At 34.6% G+C, this 21,351-nt stretch overlaps 2 protein-coding genes across 2 annotated transcripts; both read left to right on the top strand.

The window, feature by feature from the left end:
• Window positions 1-395: 395 nt before the first annotated feature.
• LOC133326121 (lipase member H-A-like) lies at window positions 396-1,611 on the top strand. Its single transcript, XM_061534796.1, has 2 exons — window positions 396-595; window positions 858-1,611. The coding sequence occupies exons 1-2, from the start codon at window positions 396-398 to the stop codon at window positions 1,609-1,611; spliced, it is 954 nt and encodes a 317-aa protein (XP_061390780.1).
• Window positions 1,612-16,183: 14,572 nt separating this feature from the next.
• LOC133326120 (tudor domain-containing protein 3) lies at window positions 16,184-19,357 on the top strand. Its single transcript, XM_061534795.1, has 5 exons — window positions 16,184-16,229; window positions 16,301-16,385; window positions 16,493-17,389; window positions 17,454-18,815; window positions 18,890-19,357. Exons 1-5 carry the CDS (start codon window positions 16,195-16,197, stop codon window positions 19,202-19,204), a joined length of 2,694 nt encoding a protein of 897 aa, XP_061390779.1. The 5' UTR covers window positions 16,184-16,194; the 3' UTR covers window positions 19,205-19,357.
• The last annotated feature ends 1,994 nt before the right edge of the window (window positions 19,358-21,351 follow it).

Below are 21,351 nucleotides of genomic sequence, written 5' to 3'. Positions count from 1 at the left end.
GATCTCGAAGCTTATTTTATTTTCATAGAAACTTTCACCCATCAAACCCGATCTCTTTTTCTAAAAATGTCAATAACTGTTCGAAACTATGACAAATCAATGACTAAAAATGTTTTTGTAAATATTAAACGTCTACTTTACCCCTTTAAATTTTATCTTTAAATGTAAAAAAAAAAAATAATAAACAATAATACATCACGGTTCGATATGCCTTATATCCCACACCATAAATAATTCCGTAAATGCAATTTATTAGATTATTTGTTGAATTATCTTATCTTGTCAATGAATGACCAATACGTTTCACGAAAGACCCAATCATTTTTACGTCTGAGAATATTTCTTCAAAACAGTATTCGACTTAAATCGAAACCATGAACATTCACTGCGGAGCAATGTCGGGAATTATTTTCCCGCTGGCATTATTTGCAGTATTTCCCACTGGAATTCATACAGCTGTTATTGGCCATGCGAATGTAAAAGATTCTGTGAAATATTATGTTTACACAAGGCAAAATCCCGATATACCACAACCTTTGGAGGCAAATGTAGAGTCAGTGATACGAAATGTTCTGAATCCCACGAAACCGACAACGTAAGTAGTTTCTATCGACGTTATCCGAAAGTACCACAAAAAGTTCTGCACGTTATATGATACCGCTTATAGTTACTATCTTTAATAGCCACCAAATTTGCCGTTCTCTTGACTGTTGTTATAATCTATTTCGATTGTTATTTATTCGAAATTATGTCGCTATAAGGCATATAAAAATTATAGGGGAACATTTTTTCGGGACTTTTGAATTTCGACTATACTTCCAAATTTAACTAATAAAATCCACATTTCTCTTTCCCAGCTTGTCCATTCATGGCATAGCGGATAATAAAGACCACCCAATGAACATTTTGGTAAAGAACGCCAAATTGCAGCTGGAAGATGGCAATGTTATTGTTGTCGATTACAGTGAGGTAATTGAAAATTCTGACGATCTTGCAGCAGGTGCCTTAAAAGTTCCGCAAATTGCAGAAGCCCTAGCAGATTTAGTCTACCTACTACATGATAGTTTCAATTTAGATCTCCAACAACTGCATGCAGTTGGCTTTAGTTTGGGTGCACAAATAAGTGGGGTACTCGGGCACAGCCTCCATCAGCGTGTACAACAAAAATTAGCACGCATAACTGCTCTAGATCCGGCTGGTGTTTTCTTTAACGAATCCACACCCCATGATGAACGTCTAACCGCCGATGATGCTGATTTTGTTGAAGTTGTACACACCAATGCTGGCTATTTGGGTTTTCGCACACCTTGTGGTCATGTCGATTATTATCCCAATGGTGGTGTACAACAACCTGGCTGTGATGTGAAGGATGTGTCATGTTCTCATATTCGTGCTTATCAGCTTATAACAGAAATGTGGTTGCCGGTTGAAAACCAAGAATTGTTGGTTTTAAAATGTCCCAGTTATACGATTTTAGATTTGACAAGTTGCCGTTGGCTAGCGGAGAGAATGGGTGATTTAAAATATCCAGCCAAGGATGGTGTTTACTATGTGGAAACAAATGCAGTGGAGCCCTATGGGAAGGGAGCTTTTAAAGCGGAATTTTTGTAGAAGAACAAATCACAATATGAATTTTTAAAGAATAATCCGACACTTTCAAATTAATATATAAATTTTTAATAAACAATAAACAAGTAAAAATCATAAAGATATTTTTTATGACCTCCAACCAAATGAACTAAAATCGTCGAAAACCTTATACGATTTGTTTATGACCTCCATCCTGAGGTGCCCATTAAAACTACCTAAAACGTTCAGAACCTTTATATGGGTCCTGCGCCGTAGTTTCCAAAACTAGATTTGCCACACTACATTGATTATTTTATTAACTTAAAAAACTATTGAACTCCACCCATAATCAAGATGTAAATAAAACTTTTTTTCAAAATATTGTTCATATTTTCTATGCGTTCTTCCTTCCTTATTGCTATATAAAAAATCTTTTATTTTGAAAGTCAAGTTTGTGATTCCTAAAACAAAACTTATATTTTTGTTACATTCCATTATTTTTTACACATAAACTTTGATTTGATTTGTTTATATAGTTGATTTGAGGTCAGTCAACTTATTCTTCATGGCAGTGATTTTTTTTCATAAGAAATTTCAGTGTTTTTTCATATTTCAGGCACGTATACAACAGCAGGATGTGTCGGAATTTCTTTCAATTTTATTTGGTAAAAAATCCAATAGCTTTTGTTGTGAAAATAAAAAGCAAAACAACAAACAAAGAAAAACATATCGTTAAAAGGACTCCTACTGATTCGCACGATGCATGACAAAAAGGACAATTTAGTCCTGAAATGGACATTTAATAGGGAAATATATTAGGTTAGGCAATATTGAAGTATAATAATGTCTTTTATTTAATAATTTGTAATAAAATAAAAATTACGAGAGAAAAATAATATATTCTGATTTCTGTATACCAAAGAAAAATAAATCCTTTTCCCCTCATTTAATCTGAGCATTTAATTAATAGTCTCAAAGTTACAATTAATAAAAATAAATAAAATTCACTTAGATAGTTTAAATTGCTTTTTTCTCCTCTTTGAGTATCACATAAATGAACAATAATTGGCTTTGGAAAAACTTTAATTGAAAACAATTTAAATGCACAACAAACGAGAGTGCCAACAGCAACCAAAAAAACTAAACTTTTCGATATTTTCTCGCAAACATATCCAAAGGCATTAACAGCCATAAAACTGCCAATCAACAGCCAACAAAGAAAAACTATTCGATGTGAAAAAAACAACAACAACAACGTTCATAGTTACATTTTTCCACTTCTTCTGCTGCTGTTACTTGTCAATGGAGGACCACTACTCATAGATGAATGCCAGCACACCCATACACACATACATAAAAGCCACCGAATTATCTTCTCTGTCATTAGGAGAGTAACCACGAAAAAATATTCAAGTTGAATGGCGCTATTTAGAATTTCCATGGGAAAATTTCATTACAACTAAAGAATTTTTTATTGTTATAAAAACTATGGACCAACGGGTATTGTCGAAATTATGGAAATTCTAATTTCATTGGGGTATTTAATTTTTTTTTTCAAATGTAAGAGAAATAAATGAAGCTAATATTCACAAGAGAGAAAAACTAGCCATAACTGGAGTAAATTAAAAATCATTGTTCAGGGAAGTAAGGGAGGCATCTTTACGAGGTTTGTTAAAAAAAGTATTTAGAATTCCTGTCCCACCTAAGGCATGTATATGATACTCAGTTTTTTTCCAACTAAAGAGCGGATGATTTGGCATTCTGGGTCTTTGTGGTTGAAAAAGGTTTCCACAGTCATTTTTCAATTCAGGACCATGTTTTGACATAGCGCCCATTCGAACCCATTTTTATATATTTTATATTGACTATTTCGCGTTGTTGATGGTTAAACAACTCCGATCATGTAGCTCATCTCGAAAGAGAAATTAATAAAAAATATTAGATTATGTTTGCCATAGCTCCTATATAAAGTCCCATGCTCATTTGATGGAGGTTATTTCGGAATTTTGCAACCTAAAAATTGTCTACTACACCTACTCCTAATATTTACTGCTTTGCACAAGTCACAATCGGTATTTTGAAGGTTTAACCAACTGGCCTTTTAGATTTTCTAAAAATGGGGGACCTACTGGCAGAAAAATTGAAATGCTGGCATACACGTTTATAAAGGAGCTTCTGACCTATTTGCAGGATATTTTCAATACAATTTCAAGTTCATAGAGCACTGTGTAACAAGATTTTGGGGCGTTGAAAATTTCTTATGGGAATGAAAGTCCTTTGAGGCGTATATAAGGAATCTAGAAGAACAAATTTGTCAAGTTTTTGAGTCATGGCGTCATAAATCTTTTCCTGGTAAATCTAAAGTGCATGGAGAAAAACATTTGTCATTTTTGTATCCGAATAATGCAGCTACTTTTTGAGATGTCATGTCTTCTGTCAAATCTAATGAAGAATATTTTATCCTCGGGCCGGGCCCCAGGGCCCACCTACTTATATTGCATCTTATTTATGTCATGCCTTTAGTCAAATCGAATGAAGATTATACTCCTTCTATCTGGAGTCCTTGTGTGTGTGTTTCATCCTTAATCTCTTTTCATCACTATTATTGTTTTGTTTGAAAACCCCAAGACGAACTTTTTGAATCTACAAAAATGTCGCTCATAATATTTTATATAAGGTCCCCAAATACGAGAAGTCGATATTCGTATTTTTTCATAGTTCTTTTCCACTTTTACCCGATTCATCTTCATATAATCGAACACCAATAACCTAAAAAAGCCGCATACAAAAAAGTGAGATTTTTCTTCTTGGACTTCTAAGTTACCAGCAAAAAATCCATCCCGCCATAACTTAAAAATTTGACCAATAGTAAATTTTTCCTTCAGAATTCTTAATATGCTCACCTAGAGTTCGATTTTGTGTCGCCGTTCAATATACCCTTTTTTCAAGACCACAGCCTCCAAATTCCAATCAATTTGACTGTAATTTAACATTTAAAGTTATCGAAAAGTAATAGACCTCCGCACAATAAAAGCTCTTTATTTTATCATGATTTTGCAGAGTCCCCATATGAAGGCCTCGTCAAGGATCTAGACGAAATTACTGTAATTTTTATGTAGGTATGAAGACTGTATGTCGCCCCTATCGGCCACCTGTCTATCTTATCTATTTTTTATTATTAATTTTATTTTCACTGCAAGTCTGGCTCCGTTGCAAAGTCATGACAGAATATTGCGCCATCTGTTGGGCGAACTTCAAATTACACAGAAACACTATTCACTCCATACTAGTTTTTGAGTTTAGCGATCACGAGCATACACCTAATTATTATATTATAAAGATAATGAAATTTAATAATCAATGCTTCGGTTTCCTACCTTCATTTAATTTCATTTGCATGAAATAAAAATGTCTAAAAAATGTCTTTAATATGCTAACCTATTTTCTAACTATGGCATGACAAACAATTATCCTTCACAACCGATTTTTAACTCTTCATCAGAGATTTTTTTTCTGACTTCCAGTAGATGAACTGACAAAACTACACAACAAAAGCCAATTTTAACATCGTTTTTATATTTTTCCACAAACAAACATAAAAAAACTACCTCTAACTTTTTTATCAAAAACTTTTCTTGTTTAGGTCACTGTGTCTGGTACTCGTAACTACTTGAAAACCTCAAGAGAATATCCAGATTACGTTATAAGCCAACGAAAAGGTGAAGCAGAAGGACGGCATAGAATGTTTATCATAAGTACAAGCCATTTCCCGTTGCCTTTGCAACAAGGTAATTTAGGAGGGAAGGGGTGTACGAATCAAGGATACATTGCCAAGGCAACTAAGACAACAGAACAGCGGTTTTGCTACCAGAAACCTAATTACACTTCTCCACTTGCCACATACAAAGTCAAATTTAAATCAAATTAACAGCTACATTTAGTAGGAGGAGGGGAAGCCTTATCTCTACTGTCATAACTTTCAACAACAATGACAGGGAGGAGGGGGTGGTTGATAATGAAGTCAACAACTAGCCTCTCAATGATTGCAATCTGCTGTGTAGGATGCTACCGGGCAATTTAGCTATAAAGTAAAGGCATTTAAATGAATGTGGTCAGGATGAACATTTGGAGGTTAACTTCGTATAAAATCACGTCTTTCTTGTGGCAATTTTTACCGCACACAAACACAGAGACAAACATTTCCTAACAAGTGAGAGGAGGGCCAAGGAGGTGTCCAAATCTTTGTCTAAGAATACAAAAGAGAACATAATATCCAATTGAAGAGGTTGATTCGATCCGCCACAAACAAGAAATTGTATCAATTTCAATTTGAACTTGTTGTTACAGCAGGACAACGACAACGTTCGTAATATAGCATCAATTTCCATTCACAATGGAAACAGATGTGTACGGGGACAATGTCTTCTGTTTTTATGTCAGACGGGATTGCTGGTTGGCTGGCTGTCGGGATGGATAGATGGCAAACAGACGAACAGACAACTTGTTATCCCAATACTCTTGGAAGCTGAAAAAGATTTCATTTCCGATTAAGGGCTGCCAATAAAAACACTTATCACGCGAAAATGCCCTAACAAAAGTTCAATACTCGTAAATGTTGAATACATTTCTTGTACTTAACAAGAATTAAGTCTAGCCATGATCTAACCTTCTTTCATATTGTTGGCAATAGCTTCATTTTCCTATTCCTTTTTTTCCTCCTTCTTCTTATTTCTTGATTTGAAACAATGGTATTACATGGCATTTCAATGGGCAAAAACAAGGTAATAAAGGAAATCTATGGGCGTAACCGGGAGGTAATAGATGTTTTGTAGAGGTTTATCATAGACGTCCTTGGTTCGAGTGTGTGTGTGTGGGGGGGGGGGGGGGGTGGTGTTTGTGTGCTGTGGCAGTTCTTCATGAATATTTAAGGCCTGTTTAGTTTCACAAAACCACAAAAACCTCAACGACTATCTGAGCTGATTGTTTGTTGTTAGTTTTATTGTTTTTATTTGTTACGCACTCTTCATCAATGATGCGCTACACAAAATGAAGAAATTTGAAGACTATCGAAAGTTGTAAAGAAGGATTTATAGACTTTAGAGAAGCTTTAAAGCTTAGGCCTTTAAAGATGGCAGATACAGACATCCCAATGCACCCATACCTACATTTATTTTCCTCTTCATTGATATAATTCCAATGTGCAAATTACACTACATCGGTATCCAACAAGTTTATGCAAATTAGACACCTAAGACCACATTCAGTCTAAAAGAGAGTGGGTGCGTCACAAATTGGGTTCGCATATCTTCCAATTACAATTTCTTTCCATGTGTTGCTGATTTAGTCGTCGTATATGATCCATTCATTATTTGGAAGTATTACGCTGTGAGACAAAATCGAGCTCATGGTCTGGCGGGATGGAAAAATTCCTATTGGGGATGAAGGAATTTGGTGAGTATATGAGAACCCAAGAAGGAAAAATTCGCCATAGATCAACGATCTTTTGTTTGCTGAGAAGCTTACAATACATGAAGGGTTAGTTTATATCTTTTTTTAAAACTATTGTGTGTAAGTGATATTACAATGCTCCAATAAAATCGAATTATGTTTTTTTTTTAGAAACATTTCGTCCTTCTAACTGCATTTCTTGTGTGTCCTTAATTTATTGAAATGGTCTCTAATTATGACCAGATGTAATTTTACATCCTCGCAATATTCTACAAAAATGTAGCTTATAAGATTTTATGTGGCGTCTCCTCCCGACTATTTCCCAATCCTTAGTGTCATATATTTTCCTTAACCTTTATATAGGGTACCTTCGATTCGAACTGATCTCACACATATTACAACTTCCATTTATAAAGGTATCTGCATGCTCTTTCTAAGTCATTGCAGATTAAAATCTTGTAGTTGATTCGGTTTCACTGGCATTGTTTTGCCGAACCACCACTTAAGCCACTTTGAGATAATTCAAATAAGTCTCTCTGCTATTCGATGCCATGGATGGTTGCTCGGTTAACTTGGCTTAATTCTACTAGTCTTGACTTCTCTGTTCAGCACTTCTTACTGCAGAGCTTTACATTGGTACAACTTTGTCAGGGCACAAAGTAGTGGCTTAGATAAATATTCAACGATTTGATTTATTTGTTTAACATGACACGCACACACACAAAAACTTGGCCAATGAAGTTTTTTTTAGTAGAAAAATTGTTCATGTGGAATTCCTGTGCTCAAGTATGAGGGAAAATACACAGCTACATATATGTGTGTGTGAAATACGCACTCTTCTACTTTGAGTTTTTTTTCGTTTCATCCCAAAACAAAGTCATTTCATTTGTTACAAGGTTTTATATAAAGAGGTGGGGAGAGCCTACATCCCATTTTCCTTGCTTTGCAGAGAAAGTAGCTATTTGCCATATAGCTATAAGTAAGACATTGTTACAAACTCAAATAATATTCTCCCTATCTGAAATTCTGCTAACCAATAAAAACTTATAAAACTTTACTCCTTCCGACCAAGTATCAGAATTTCGTAATTGACAAAGTAAATTGAGAACAAATTGCCCTCAGCAGCATAATAGCCCAATAAAAAAGCCTGCATCTTTTTTTTTTGGGGGATAATAAAATAATAAAGTGTCGCAAAGTTGTTAAATTAGTTGAATCATTGATAGTCACCCCATCCACTGGCTTTTAATTGGTTTAGGAAGTCCATTAAATGAAATGATGACAATTGTGGGCTGCACATGAAGCGGTGACAATGTTTACCACTGCTTACAGTAATCACCTGCTCCCGTAAGGCTGTAACTGCTTATGATGACATTTGTGGGCTGTACATAAAGTGGTGACAATGTTTACCACTGTTTACATTTATCACCTGCCTGTCATAACAGAAGCCACTGTATTGCGGTAATTTATGTGCAACATTTTCTACAAATTTATATTAATTTGTCAGAACTTTGTTTGTAATTGGACTTGTGCCCTGATAATTTCGGAATTTTATGCATAAATATTGTGTTTTTATCAGTTGTGAAATTCCTAAGGCGGCTCCATTTCATTAGCCTTGCAAACGACATTTGTCTCTTCTGTTTTAAATTAATTTTTCCCAGCATTGTTTGTTGACATTTGTCGGTGAAAAATGTTTGCAACCCGCAGCAGTAGCAGCAACCAGCCAACAAGCCAATAATAACAAAATGCGAAGGCATGTTTGTGTTTTTCTGTAACATATCACACAAATATATATGCATACGCTAAACTGGCATGTGCCCCCGATGATATAGGTCGTCGTTGACATATATCCATAATTTAACGCTTATTATACCACACCGCATTAACAATGAAATGATGGCGAATGGATAACCTATTTATTTACCAATTACCACCACCAGCAATGTTTAGCATGGAGCGTATCAGTGACTGGAGGTTAGCTTGCGTTTTGGTAAGGGTTACTATTATTGAATATCATAGGGGGAGCAGTATTTACATTTAATGTTAGTGAACTATGATAAATATAGATGATATTCTGAAGTATTTATAGAGTCAATTACAGACCAAGGCTGGACAAATTATTTTAAAGAAAGTATATTGATTCCGAGTTCACAATTTCCGACACTTTATTTCTTTCTTATTAGATTCTAAGCAGCAAAGATAACGAGAATAAATTTTAAAGTCTCCGCCATAAAAAAAGGTGGAGTTTATATTAATTTTATCATTTCATTTGCAAAATTCCCCTGAGTATATATTTTTGATCAGAATAAAATTCTACGTCCAGTTAGGCACCCTTTTTAACGAAAAATTCTGTAATATTGGTCCATATTTCCGGGTAGCTCCCATATTTTGGGCATGCTTGTCAATCACATTAACCAAAATTAGGAACTCATTGGGTGTCGAATCTTGCTACCAATAATTTAACATGACATATAAATCTATATAAATGTCCCAATTGATTTGAGATATTTTGAATGAGGTTATAGAAAGTTTGACTCTTTCGAACTAATCGACGTTATTACTTGATTCTGTGAACTCTCGACAATTTGAACATCCAAAACAGTGAACTCTCGATAGTGTGAACTAATTAATGTCGGGGTAATTCATATTTTCGAATTTGTTCACATTTCCGATTCGACCAGCTTTACCGCCAATTTCCTGATTTTTTCAATACTCTCATGTCAGTTTGAGTGTTCACATTATCGAGAGTTCACTGTAGTGTGAATCAAAATAAGCAGTCGCGGAAGTCAACGGATTCTGGGGGATAACCTCGAAGAAAATGATCGAGTACCTATGATTCTAAGATCGACGAGGTGAGATTGACGGCCCCAAATAATTAATTATTGGAACTTATTTCACCTTCTTTCTAAAATGACCTCTCTAACGGTTTTGTCTTCCACAAACGCAGCTTCAAAATCAAATTTAACCCCCTACAATGTTCTGATATTTTCATATATTTTAAGTTTCGAATTACAGTCAATTACGTTTATAACGAACTTCTTTTGTATAGCAAACACATTTCTAGGTCCCGAAGTTTTAAGACATATTTCATTCCCTTATAGCGAACTACAGATATAGCGAACTTTTTTTATAATGAACTACCCGAACTTACCCGTTTCTTACTGTAAATATATTATTTATTATTCTAGCCTATGTTTTGCCTTGCCTTGGATATAACGAACTAATTTGCTTGGTCCCTACTAGTTCGCTACAACCGTAGCCGACTGTGTTTCTTTTTTAACCTATATTTAAATGCTCATACACTTTCTTTTAATTATTTGATGATATTGAGATTTATTATTTACTTTTCTATAAAAATAAATTTTCGCCAACCCAATTTCACGGATAATAAAAAGAATTCCCTACTCAAAATAATGATAAAAATAAAGAAACAATAAATAAAAAAGGTACGGCAAAAAACTAGGTCTGGCAAATTCCATTATCTATATTTCTAGCTAGAGTACAATGACACTGTTTTTTAAGTCAATTTAAATAGTTCAAATAATAATGTTGGCCATATATTACCCAAAATAAAAAAGACGAAAACCTACAAAGATAAGATAATGACACACAATTTTTTCTGCTTATTAAATAAAATAATATTCAATACAATACAAGTTCGCTCCTGTTTGTGTACTTCAAAATATTCACTATTAGCTGTCATCACATTTTGCCATAGTACTATGTAAAATGATATCACGCACAAAAAGAAAAAAAAAGACAAAAACAAAACCATTATTTTGTTTGGCTATGTCGTGTGGCTGAGTGATATTTATCTGCTTTGGTTTCGTTATTGTTGCCCATAACCAAATGGCGAGTTATATATAATTAAACAATAAAACTATGATATACTTCATAATTATAATTCACAATATACGAGTATTTTTACTGCTTATTTATATTTAATTTACACTCCATGTTTAATGTATTGCTAAAAGTTATTAAATATTAATTAATTGAACATACTTGAGTGCATATAGTCTTCAAAACAAATAAATATAATGTCTTCACTCTTTGAAATATGCAATCCTAAATACAATAAAAATATACATATGTATATTTTTACTTCAATACACTTAAAAATAAACAATTAAATAATTTTACTCTAATAGAATACAACGTGCCGGACTTCTAGTCATAACTCTTGATTGGCTTATATATTTGTTCATGACAAAAACACACCTCTGTTTAACATATGTATGTTGTAACCGAAGCCGACATAAAACAATTTGTATGGACAAATTGTAAATTCCATATGCCTAAATTAACTCATGACAAGTCAAAAAAGAATAAAAAAACAAACCAACCAACAAATGCCAATACACAACATATTTGTGCAACAACAAATAAGCATTGCTATAGCAAGGCTGTTTCGGTTGTTATTATTTGGCTTACCTTTACTCTTTCTCTCCCACTCCCACCATTCATTACTCGTCACACATTCAACAAGTATGTAAAAGCACAATGCAATGCAAAAATATGAAATGCAAAATAAAGCGTGCCAAGTCATCGCCAAACATCAGCAGCAACAACAGCGAGAGCTGAGCCGTAGTGTCAACAAGACAACGACCACCGACGGCAGCTTGACAAACAACCAGACACCGACATAATGGGCCACATTGGGATTATCGGATTAAACTCGTAAATAAATTATGAACAGTTAAAAGACTAAAACTGACATTAATGGCAGGGACGGACGGGCGGACGGACAGGCAAACGAACAAATAACAGCAAAAAACAAAACCGTCGAACTCAATGGGACATGATGTGTCATTTAAATAAAGCTTAAATGTTGAAAAATTAAACAATTAAATTTATAATTTATTACTCTTTTTTGTTGCTGTTTTTTTTTTTCTTCAGATATTTATGTGTGTGCATTTGGTTCTCTTTTTTTTGGCAAGGTATGACAATTTTTCCGTTATTTGTTGATCATGATTGCAAGCGAATGCATGAATGAAAACCTCACACACACGCGTACTAAAGAGACAATGAGAGCTTAAACCGGAGAGACACATTGTCATTGCGAGTTGTTGTTAATGTTTGATATCGGTGCTCTTCCTCTTCTTCTTCTTCGCCAATGAACATGGTGGAATTGCATAAGTTTTGCAATGTGTGTTGCTGTTGGTATTATTGTTGTTGTTATTGTCGTTCGTTTTCTCATTCTTAACGTCATTAATATGTGAAATGTGTACAAAATAAATGAGTTCATTCGGTTAGTATGGTGTGCCCGTGTGTGCGTATGATGTATGAATGCACTGAAGTTATGCACGATGACGACTTAGCGCTTCTACGCAATGATGACTAAATTTTTAAACATTGTCATCATCATGATTTTTTTTAATTTGCCGCCAAAGGTTGTTTCCCGACATTGCAACGTGCATGATTGTTGTCAGACACAACTATTCATGTTAATTACTATACTTTATGATTAACTAATATTTATCACTTGTTAATATACCAATGAGTACTTGAAAACCCCTCCCAAAAATGTTTGTTAAAGGCAAATAAAAAATGCCGCTAAAATTGTAATTAAATTTTTAAGACATTTTGCCAGTTTTCTTTTTTTCTTGTGACCTTTGGGCATAGATATGAAACAAAAACAGTTAAACGCATCACGTAATTTTTTATGGTTTTGAAATATTAGGTTCATATTTAATAACAAATTCAAGAACAGTCAATTAAACAAAGGTTGGAGCTGTATATATCGATTTCGATCCGATTGAATTTGTTAATATAATAAGAAGTCCGTCAAAAATAAAATTCCACCATTCCGATAGGAAACCAGAGGATTGTTTTCCTTTCAGTATTATTTAATAAGTATACCATCCAATATTTTCAACATCTCGAAATAAATACCATAGACATTATAGAGCCCGCAATATTTAAGATTGGGCATTGACATTTTTTGACATATATTACTACTACTCCTGTGATGTTATTGAAATGGCTATTGGAAATGGGATATATCGATCGATTCTTAGGGTATAAAACAGTACCCCCCATTATTCTGTATTTTAAGTCTTTTCGACAGGTTTTGATATTTTGGATTTTCACTGGGTAGAAAACCTTAGCTAAAATTTTTCCATTTTCTTGGGCACGTTTTTCAACCAAATGGTCTGAATCTTATATTTTGGATTATCACTAAATAGAATATCTTCCTACAAAAAATTACAAATATTAGTCCAAGTTTGGAATTTCGGGCAAGTTTTCAAACTCTTTCCCCTAGGAAAACATCCTTCCTACATAAAATCAAAAAACATCGGCCCATTTTCTACACTTGGAGGGTTTAAAAACGTTTTTCTAGAATCATATATTATTGGTTCTCAATGGTTAGCAAATCTTTCTCACTAAATAGTATAAATATCGGTCCATGATAAGGTATAGTCCCCATAATTTTTGCCATTTTATAATTATTCTAATATTATATCAATAGATTTCTTACCTTCAAAAAATTCTCAACAACAGCATGAAACAATAATTGCTTTTATATTCTCCGACAAATGCCATTTTTGTAGAAACACGCATTTTTTAAATAACAATAATTAAATATTCTTTCAGAACTTTTATCTTTTTGAAAAATTGAATATAGTTATTTTTGTCTGTTCACGTTATTGAATTTTATTTCATTTTTTATTTTTATATTACAAAGAGGGAATGCTTGGCAACGTAATCTCGCCGGGGCCAACTATCACTACAATTGACTTGAAAAAACTACACGCATGCGCGGAATTCCAAAAAAAGAAAACGAATTATTAATAATTTCAATCACGTTTCAATGCAAAAAATAGCCAACATTCATATCATTTTTCTAACAATGATACGATTAAAAAACTATTTTAAAAGTTTTCTGCTTTTTTGCGCCAAACACAATTTTTTTTTTTGGAAAATAAAGATGTTAAATATTTCAAAGTTTTATTAAAAAAAAATCACACTTGCTTTAACACATTCACACAACCCCACACGCACATATTTATATTCCAATGTACATATGTCGATTTATTGCTGCGTATCATTTTTTTTTATTTTCTAAATCGGTCGCTGTCTGTATAAATTTAGGCCATTTTTTATTAGCTTTGCTTTGTTTTTTATTGTATTTTATATTCAATATTTGTGTGCATGATTGTTGGCGAATATCTCTAAATTAATTGTGTAATATTGTGGGATTTTTTTTCTTTGTTGTTGACGTGCGTGACAAAATTAGCATATGGTTTAATTGGTTTGTTGACTGCAGAGTTCTAATCGATTTGAAAATTCACCAAATAAATCATATCGCTCCGGGGGAGATATATATGTATATTTAGTGCCCATCGAGTGTTTATAAACAAATAGCTGTGAAAAAAAATAGTTCATAAGTAGCAATTCATTTTGTCTAGAAATTAATATTTGGTTGCAATTTCAAATATTGTTTGCTGACGTAGATTAGCCAAAAAAATTGATTTTCAATTAAAGAGGCTACAGAAGTAATTTGTTTTTGTCCCATTTCAATTATTATAGTGTATATATTTGCAAGATATTTGTTATATTGAATGTTCTTCTATAACCTCATAACATAATTTTACATACTATAAACCACGTTTATTTATTAATAATATATTTAAATTTTTAATTTAAATATTCATTAATTTAAATATTTTGAAGAAAGCATCTGACGTGATCTGAAGTAGACAATGTTCTACTAATATTTATGTATAAATCACATTTCCGCAATTATTACTATATTATCTTGATTTAAAAGACATGTCTAGTTAATTTCGTATCTAAATATATCTTTTAAAGACATCTGATTACTTCTTCGAATTGAATTTATGTTTGAAACCAACAACACCTGTTGCCAAGATATTCGCAAAAAATCAGTACACACACACACACAGCAAGCAATAAAAATGCACCAAAATTCCATACAAACACGCATTCACACATACGCAGCAACATCACTACACATTTTTTTCTCTTTTTTGTTTGTTTTTGAAACCCACAAAAAATAGCAATTTTTATTGCAAAAAGAAACAAAGACATCGCATAAACAAAACAACAAATCCGTCAAAAAATTAAATTTTCAACGTTGAGCGATAAATAGCGGACGTTCGTTATGCATTTTTCACTTGAATTTTCCTCTTAAATGTGTCTTGTTCAACACATTCCACGCGTATGAAATGCATTTACCGTTACTCACACAAGGCGCACACAAAATTTACCGTTTCCGTCTTCCTTGCGAAAGCGCACAACCGTCTTGTTTGAAAGACCGACCAAGCTAAACTGTTATTTGCCGACAAACTGAACTTTACCGACAAACAAAACATATGCATTCGCTAGAGTTGCCAACTGTTGCCAACGCAAAAAAAAACAATAAAGATAAAGTACAGATATTATAACGCCTAATATCACAGTTCAAATCTGAAGATTGAAATATTATAGAAAATAAACTTTAATACTTGAAATACGTGTAACTTTCGATATTTTATAGCAACAACAAATTAATAAATACATGTTCTTAATATCATCATTTATGTTATAGAATACAACATAAATTGCACTGTACTACCCTTCAAGATAACCGCATTATCGACACTACTCTACATTCATGACACAAATGAAATGCGTTGACATTTACCAAAGACACATACATTTACTGTGTTTTCGCTCTCTGAGAGAATGTTTTTTGTTCTCATTCACCAATTTGACTGTTAAGAGATACGAATTATGCATGGGAAGCACACGAAAACGTCAATCAAAACAGTGAACGCTATTATCACACACAATTGAACCCTATTATGAATTGCTCTCATTATTGACAATTCGTATCGAGATAACAATGACGTTTTACAATAAAAGTATTATTCTCAATGTGTCCGAATTATGCCAATGTACTAATTTTTCTCAATCCACAGCAAAATATTCAAAAAAATGGTTTGAATTTTCGCGTAACCATTGCTGGGTACACGACTTTACTCTTCCATTAAAACAAATCGTTTAATCGATTATTGTTTTCGTTCTCGAATATCGATTTGCACCGACTAGTCGAATATCGACTTTAATATCATTTTGTTAGTATGTTAGTGAGCAAATTTTTTTCTCACACATAGTTTTTGCAAAAGAAAAATATTGAAATATTGAATATTACCAGAAAAAGTGTTATTAGAAATGGCATTATTGCAAAAACTAAAAGATCAAGGCTGGTAAGTATTTTGGAATTGTGACAAATCGACGCCCACAAAAGCATTAAATCACTTTTTTTCGTTCTATCCAGGCACTTGACACAAGAAGGCCTAAAAAAATTAACCACTGAATTACAAACGGAAGATGTGCAAAAAATAATTAAAGCTGCCTTGGATGTAAGTAGGAAATTTGGGTGCAACGCCCACGACAAAACTCGAATCACGCATTCATTCGGCTGCGAACATATGTTGCGCAAAAATCAATATTTTATTCTTTTACTTAGTGGGACCTTAAGGAGATTGGCGGCGGTGCCATACCCAGTAAGCCGGAGAGCAATGGCAACATTCCGGGACGTATTGTTTTGCAAATGCAAAAAATGCGAAACATATCGGCGCCAAAAGCTAATGAAGAGTCGACAGCGGCACCTAGATTTTTACAATTGGAATTGACGGATGGCACCAACTCTATTCTAGCGTTGGAGTTGGAACGCATTCCAAATCTTCATCTAAAAGTACCACCAGGAACCAAACTCTATTTCAAGGCTGATAAGCTACAATTAATGCAAGGACTTTTAGTGTTGAAAGAAGCTGAGGTGCAAATTCTGGGCGGCAATGTCGAGCACATGGTAGAGAAATGGGAATTGGCCCGGCAAATGCAGAAATATGCCCGTAGTAATCGACGACTGTCCGGGTCTGGTGGTCCACCACCATGGATTGACTTTGGAAAACGTTTGGATGCCCATCGTGACGCCCTACCGCAAGATAAGAACTTTAAAAGCTTACAAGCCGCCACAGAAAAGGATAAAAACTCCAAAGAAAATGATGAGTTCACTGCGTCGCGTACACAGGCCATTGCAGAAGCAGCTAAGGCTGGCCAGAAGAAAGTTTTCGGCGGTGGCCAACAGAACATTCTTGACCACAACGTCAAGAAGATATTGGAGAAGGGTTATTCCGAAGAAGATGCCAAATATGCCCTCAAGGCAACAAACAACAATTTGGAAAGGGCTTTGTACAATCTTAAAAGGCGAAATAAGGGCACAGCTGAAAATCCCACTAAAACAGCAACAGCCCCAGTTGGTAATCAGCGCGGCCGGGGATCGGCCAAAGAAGAAGTGGCTGCTGCATCTAAGCCACAAACTAATGTTTCCCTATTCGACTTTTTAACAGACAAATTACCCGCGGTAAGTAATGTCACCTAACTAAATTCATTGGTATATAAAAAAAAAACTTCATTATATTTTTTAGACGGTTACCACTGAAACACCACCCGCTCAGACCGCCAATAACAGTTCTCGAAACACTAAGGAGATCACTAAAAGTAAAAGCAGTGAAAGCAACACGAAGCCGCAACCGAACACCTCCGCAAACAAGTTTGAAAATAATATGTCTTCAAGTTTTGCTGCCAATAGAGCCAAGCCCGAGGAAAAGACCATCCCATCTCAAAACCAACAATCACAGAGATCAAGTTATAATCAAAGAGATGAACGCAAATCCAACCCACCTAATAAGCAAGGCAACCGTGGCAATGAACGTGGTCGTAACAATGCCCAAAATAACGAAAGAATTTCAATTAACCAATCGGCCAACAACAATGAAGTTAATGCTACTCCAACGACAAATAATGTCAACAACAATGTCAGCAACGGTAACAACAACAATACAACGTCGAATACCAACTATCGTACAAATTTGAATAGAAGAAATGATCGCAACGAAAGGCCACCACCGCCACGCAAGGATCAAAGAGATCAAACGACGAGGCCATCGGCGGCCTCTGGAGGCGGCAATTACCAGGGCAATAGACGTAGTCAAGAGTATAGAACCAATGACAGCCGGCCTTATCAGCAGCGTGACAACAATAATCGCAATGCAAATGAAAATAAGAACGCCAGCAACTACCAGCAGAACCAACAAGCCAAGCCAGCCAGCAATGTCGATATAGACAAACTTGTGGAGAGCACTTCAAAAATGACTATTCAAAACAAAAAGGAAACTACTTACAGTAGTTCGCAAAATCGTGGAGGCAGACATCAGAATGCATCCACGCGATCCTCGAATGCCCCACAAAACAATTCACAACAAAAATCGGCCAGCAATCAAGTTCAGCAGAGTGGACAATTTATTGGTTCTCAAAATTTCACCAACAAGACTACTCCAAATTCTTCACCGCAAGTGGTTCCAGCAACGAATCCCCAACAACAACCCCAGTCACAACAACAGCAGACCAACTATGTGTCGCAATTGCCCAATGGATTTGCATATGATCCAAGCAAAATAATGGGCTTTCAAACCAAGGAAGCTAATGAGTATGCCATGAATCTATTGAAGAGTCAAGGTTTGTTGCCCCAGCAATCTCCAGTTGCTGGAACGCAAGGAACAGCACAGCCAACCCAAGTGCCACAACCCCCTCAACCACAACCACAGATTATAACCAACCCTCAAGCAGCACCTGCAGTGACTTATATAACTCCAAGTCCCAACAGTGGTTATGTAGCGGCGCCACAACAGCAGTGCCCAATGGAACCGTTCGGAATGATGCCTCAAGGCGGTGCCTGGCCTTGGAGAGTCGGTGATTTATGTATGGCCAAGTATTGGGAGGATGGTAATGTGAGTATTTATTACATTAAAGTGCATCCTGTGATTCACAATATCATTCCATTTGTATTCTCTTTTGGTTACAGTATTATAATGCCGAGATAACGGGTGTATCGGAAAATACTTGCGTTGTTCTTTTCCTGGGTTATGGCAACCACGAAGAAGTGGTTAAGACCGATTGTTTACCATTGCGGGATGAATCGCATTATCCTATGAATGCCTATCAGGGAGGACCTCCGCCAACAGCAGTACATGCTCCCATGCAACAATTACCTCCAACATTTTTAGCAGCAAACAGTGCTGCTGGTAATGGTGGTGTGGGAGGTGGCAGTAACCAACGTTATCGCGGCGAACGTCAAATGTACGTTCCACCCCCGAAAAGGGGCAACAACAACAATTGACATTTAATGTCAAGCCATAGCCATGCCCACCCTACTTCGGTACCCGGAAACCCCACACACAATCAATATCATCCAAATACTCAACAGCAGCAGCATCATCAGCCACATCCACCGCCATATTTCTACAGTCTAAAATGAGATGCGTTTCTGATTCAGCAGCATGTCTCGGACACTGCACCAGCAGCAGCATTAAGCATGAAAGAAAATGCATTTTAACATTTAAGGTTCTCTTTAATAATAATGATAACAACAACAGCAACCAGAACAACAGTATAAAGTATTGAATAGATTTTTACAATTATTACGTAGAAGAAAATACATATTGAAAATCATCAGAAGTTTACAACAGTTTTAAGACGATAAAACAAATAATAACAAGAAGAAGAACAACCAAAAATATTATATGGAAATGATATTGAATAATTTGTAAATGTTTTAAATAAACAAAAAAAATCTATAAATAAATAGAATTTTGTCTTGAAACAATTGATGTTTTTATTTGATAGGGATTTTCAGAATATTTAAGGATATGGGAAATCCACTGAAGATCTTCTGTTTTATTTGCTGAATATTAATGGAAATTGTTGCTCCACTTCTACACTATCCAAAGAGAATTAGTTGGAAAAGAACCGAACACAACTAAAATGGCTTTTTCATTGACAGGGATGCTACTAACCAATCGAGCCCAATTTGACCAATGACTATCACCCGTATAGGTCCGACATAAAGCCACAAGCAGGTATCAAGGTATATTTTGGTGCATTTATTTCACAAAAACAAAATTTCTGCCAATGGAATTTTTTTAGAATTAAACCACGTAGTAAATTATAGCAATTATGTCAGTCTTCCTGGTGCCTAATATTCCATTAATTCCTATTAATGTTGACTGTCACAAAATGGGAAAAACTAAATAAGTACTTACATGTAATAAATTAATACTAGGCCATCATCATAGTTGGCTGGTGGTAAGGAAATCTGCATAAACGTTTGCTTTTGGCCTTCTCGAACTTCAAAGTGGTAAATCCTTTCAGATTTGTAAAGAGCAAATCGAAAACCATTTCGATATGCATCAGATTCTGAAAAAAAAACAATGGTAAGAAAACACTAAAAAAAATATTGTGAAAAAATAGGTTAGAACGCCAAAAAATTGATATTAACGTTCTAATCCCTTTTTGCATAACTTGTTAATTGTAAAGTAAATAAAGTACAACATGTCGCAAACTCGCAACTTCAGTGTATATTTACTGTTAGATTAGCTCATTTTCTCTTTGTCTTGAACTTACACGATCAATTTAATGTTAATTTTAAATTATTTTCACGCATTCAATGGAAATTTCCACCACTCAGCAAAGGTTTTAATCCTGTTACGTTCACGTTACGTGCCCACGTCATGACTAATTCACCCAAATGTCAACGTTAAGTGACAGTTACCTTCAACGAATTTTCCAGTAGGTACCACTGAAATTTAACAAAATTCTTCTATTTCTCTCTGGAAGAGAGAGAGAAACTTCTCTGAGATTGAATACAATGAAGTTGACTGGCGTTTTGCGTTTGTTTTCGTTGTTGTTTATAAATGAAATACATTTTCTTGGAATATATTTTCTGGAAATTTCATCCTTATCAAAAAGAAGAACATTTAAATCTTCTTACCGGAATTTATCAGATCATATAACGCAATTTATTTTTGAACGATAATTGCCGCTTTTTGTCTTGCCCGCTGCTTTGCAGACAACTTTCATTGTGTTTATCTCATACGTTGTTTGCAGACGAACGTCGCGAGAGAAAGCGAGAGACATAAATAGTCTATAAATAAGGCTGGCATGCCAGCAACAAATTCATAACAAATATTCTATCGACTGCGTGAGTTCGTTCAAACTGAGGCGGCTGCTAAACAAATTCAAATAAAAAAATCAAAGCTGTTGTACAAAGCAAAAAAAGTGTTAATTGTGTGTTTAAAATTCACTTCCTCTCTGCTAGAAAAAGAAAACAAATCAAGATTTGTTTTGTAAATTCGTTTGTGTTGACGCGACTTTTACAAGTTGAAAGTTAAGAAAAGAATTTGGAATAAAAACAACGACAACAAAACGAAAGTGAAATATTACAAAAAGGCAAAACAAGTTTGTTTTGGCCCGTAAATTATACAGCTA

This window comes from Musca vetustissima, unplaced genomic scaffold, assembly GCF_032173495.1.
Source record: "Musca vetustissima isolate MV318-11 ecotype Yass unplaced genomic scaffold, APGP_CSIRO_Mvet_v1 utg16036, whole genome shotgun sequence".
Classification (NCBI taxonomy): domain Eukaryota; kingdom Metazoa; phylum Arthropoda; class Insecta; order Diptera; family Muscidae; genus Musca; species Musca vetustissima.
Note: the sequence above shows the minus strand (reverse complement) of the source record. Positions and strands in the feature narration are given on the sequence as shown.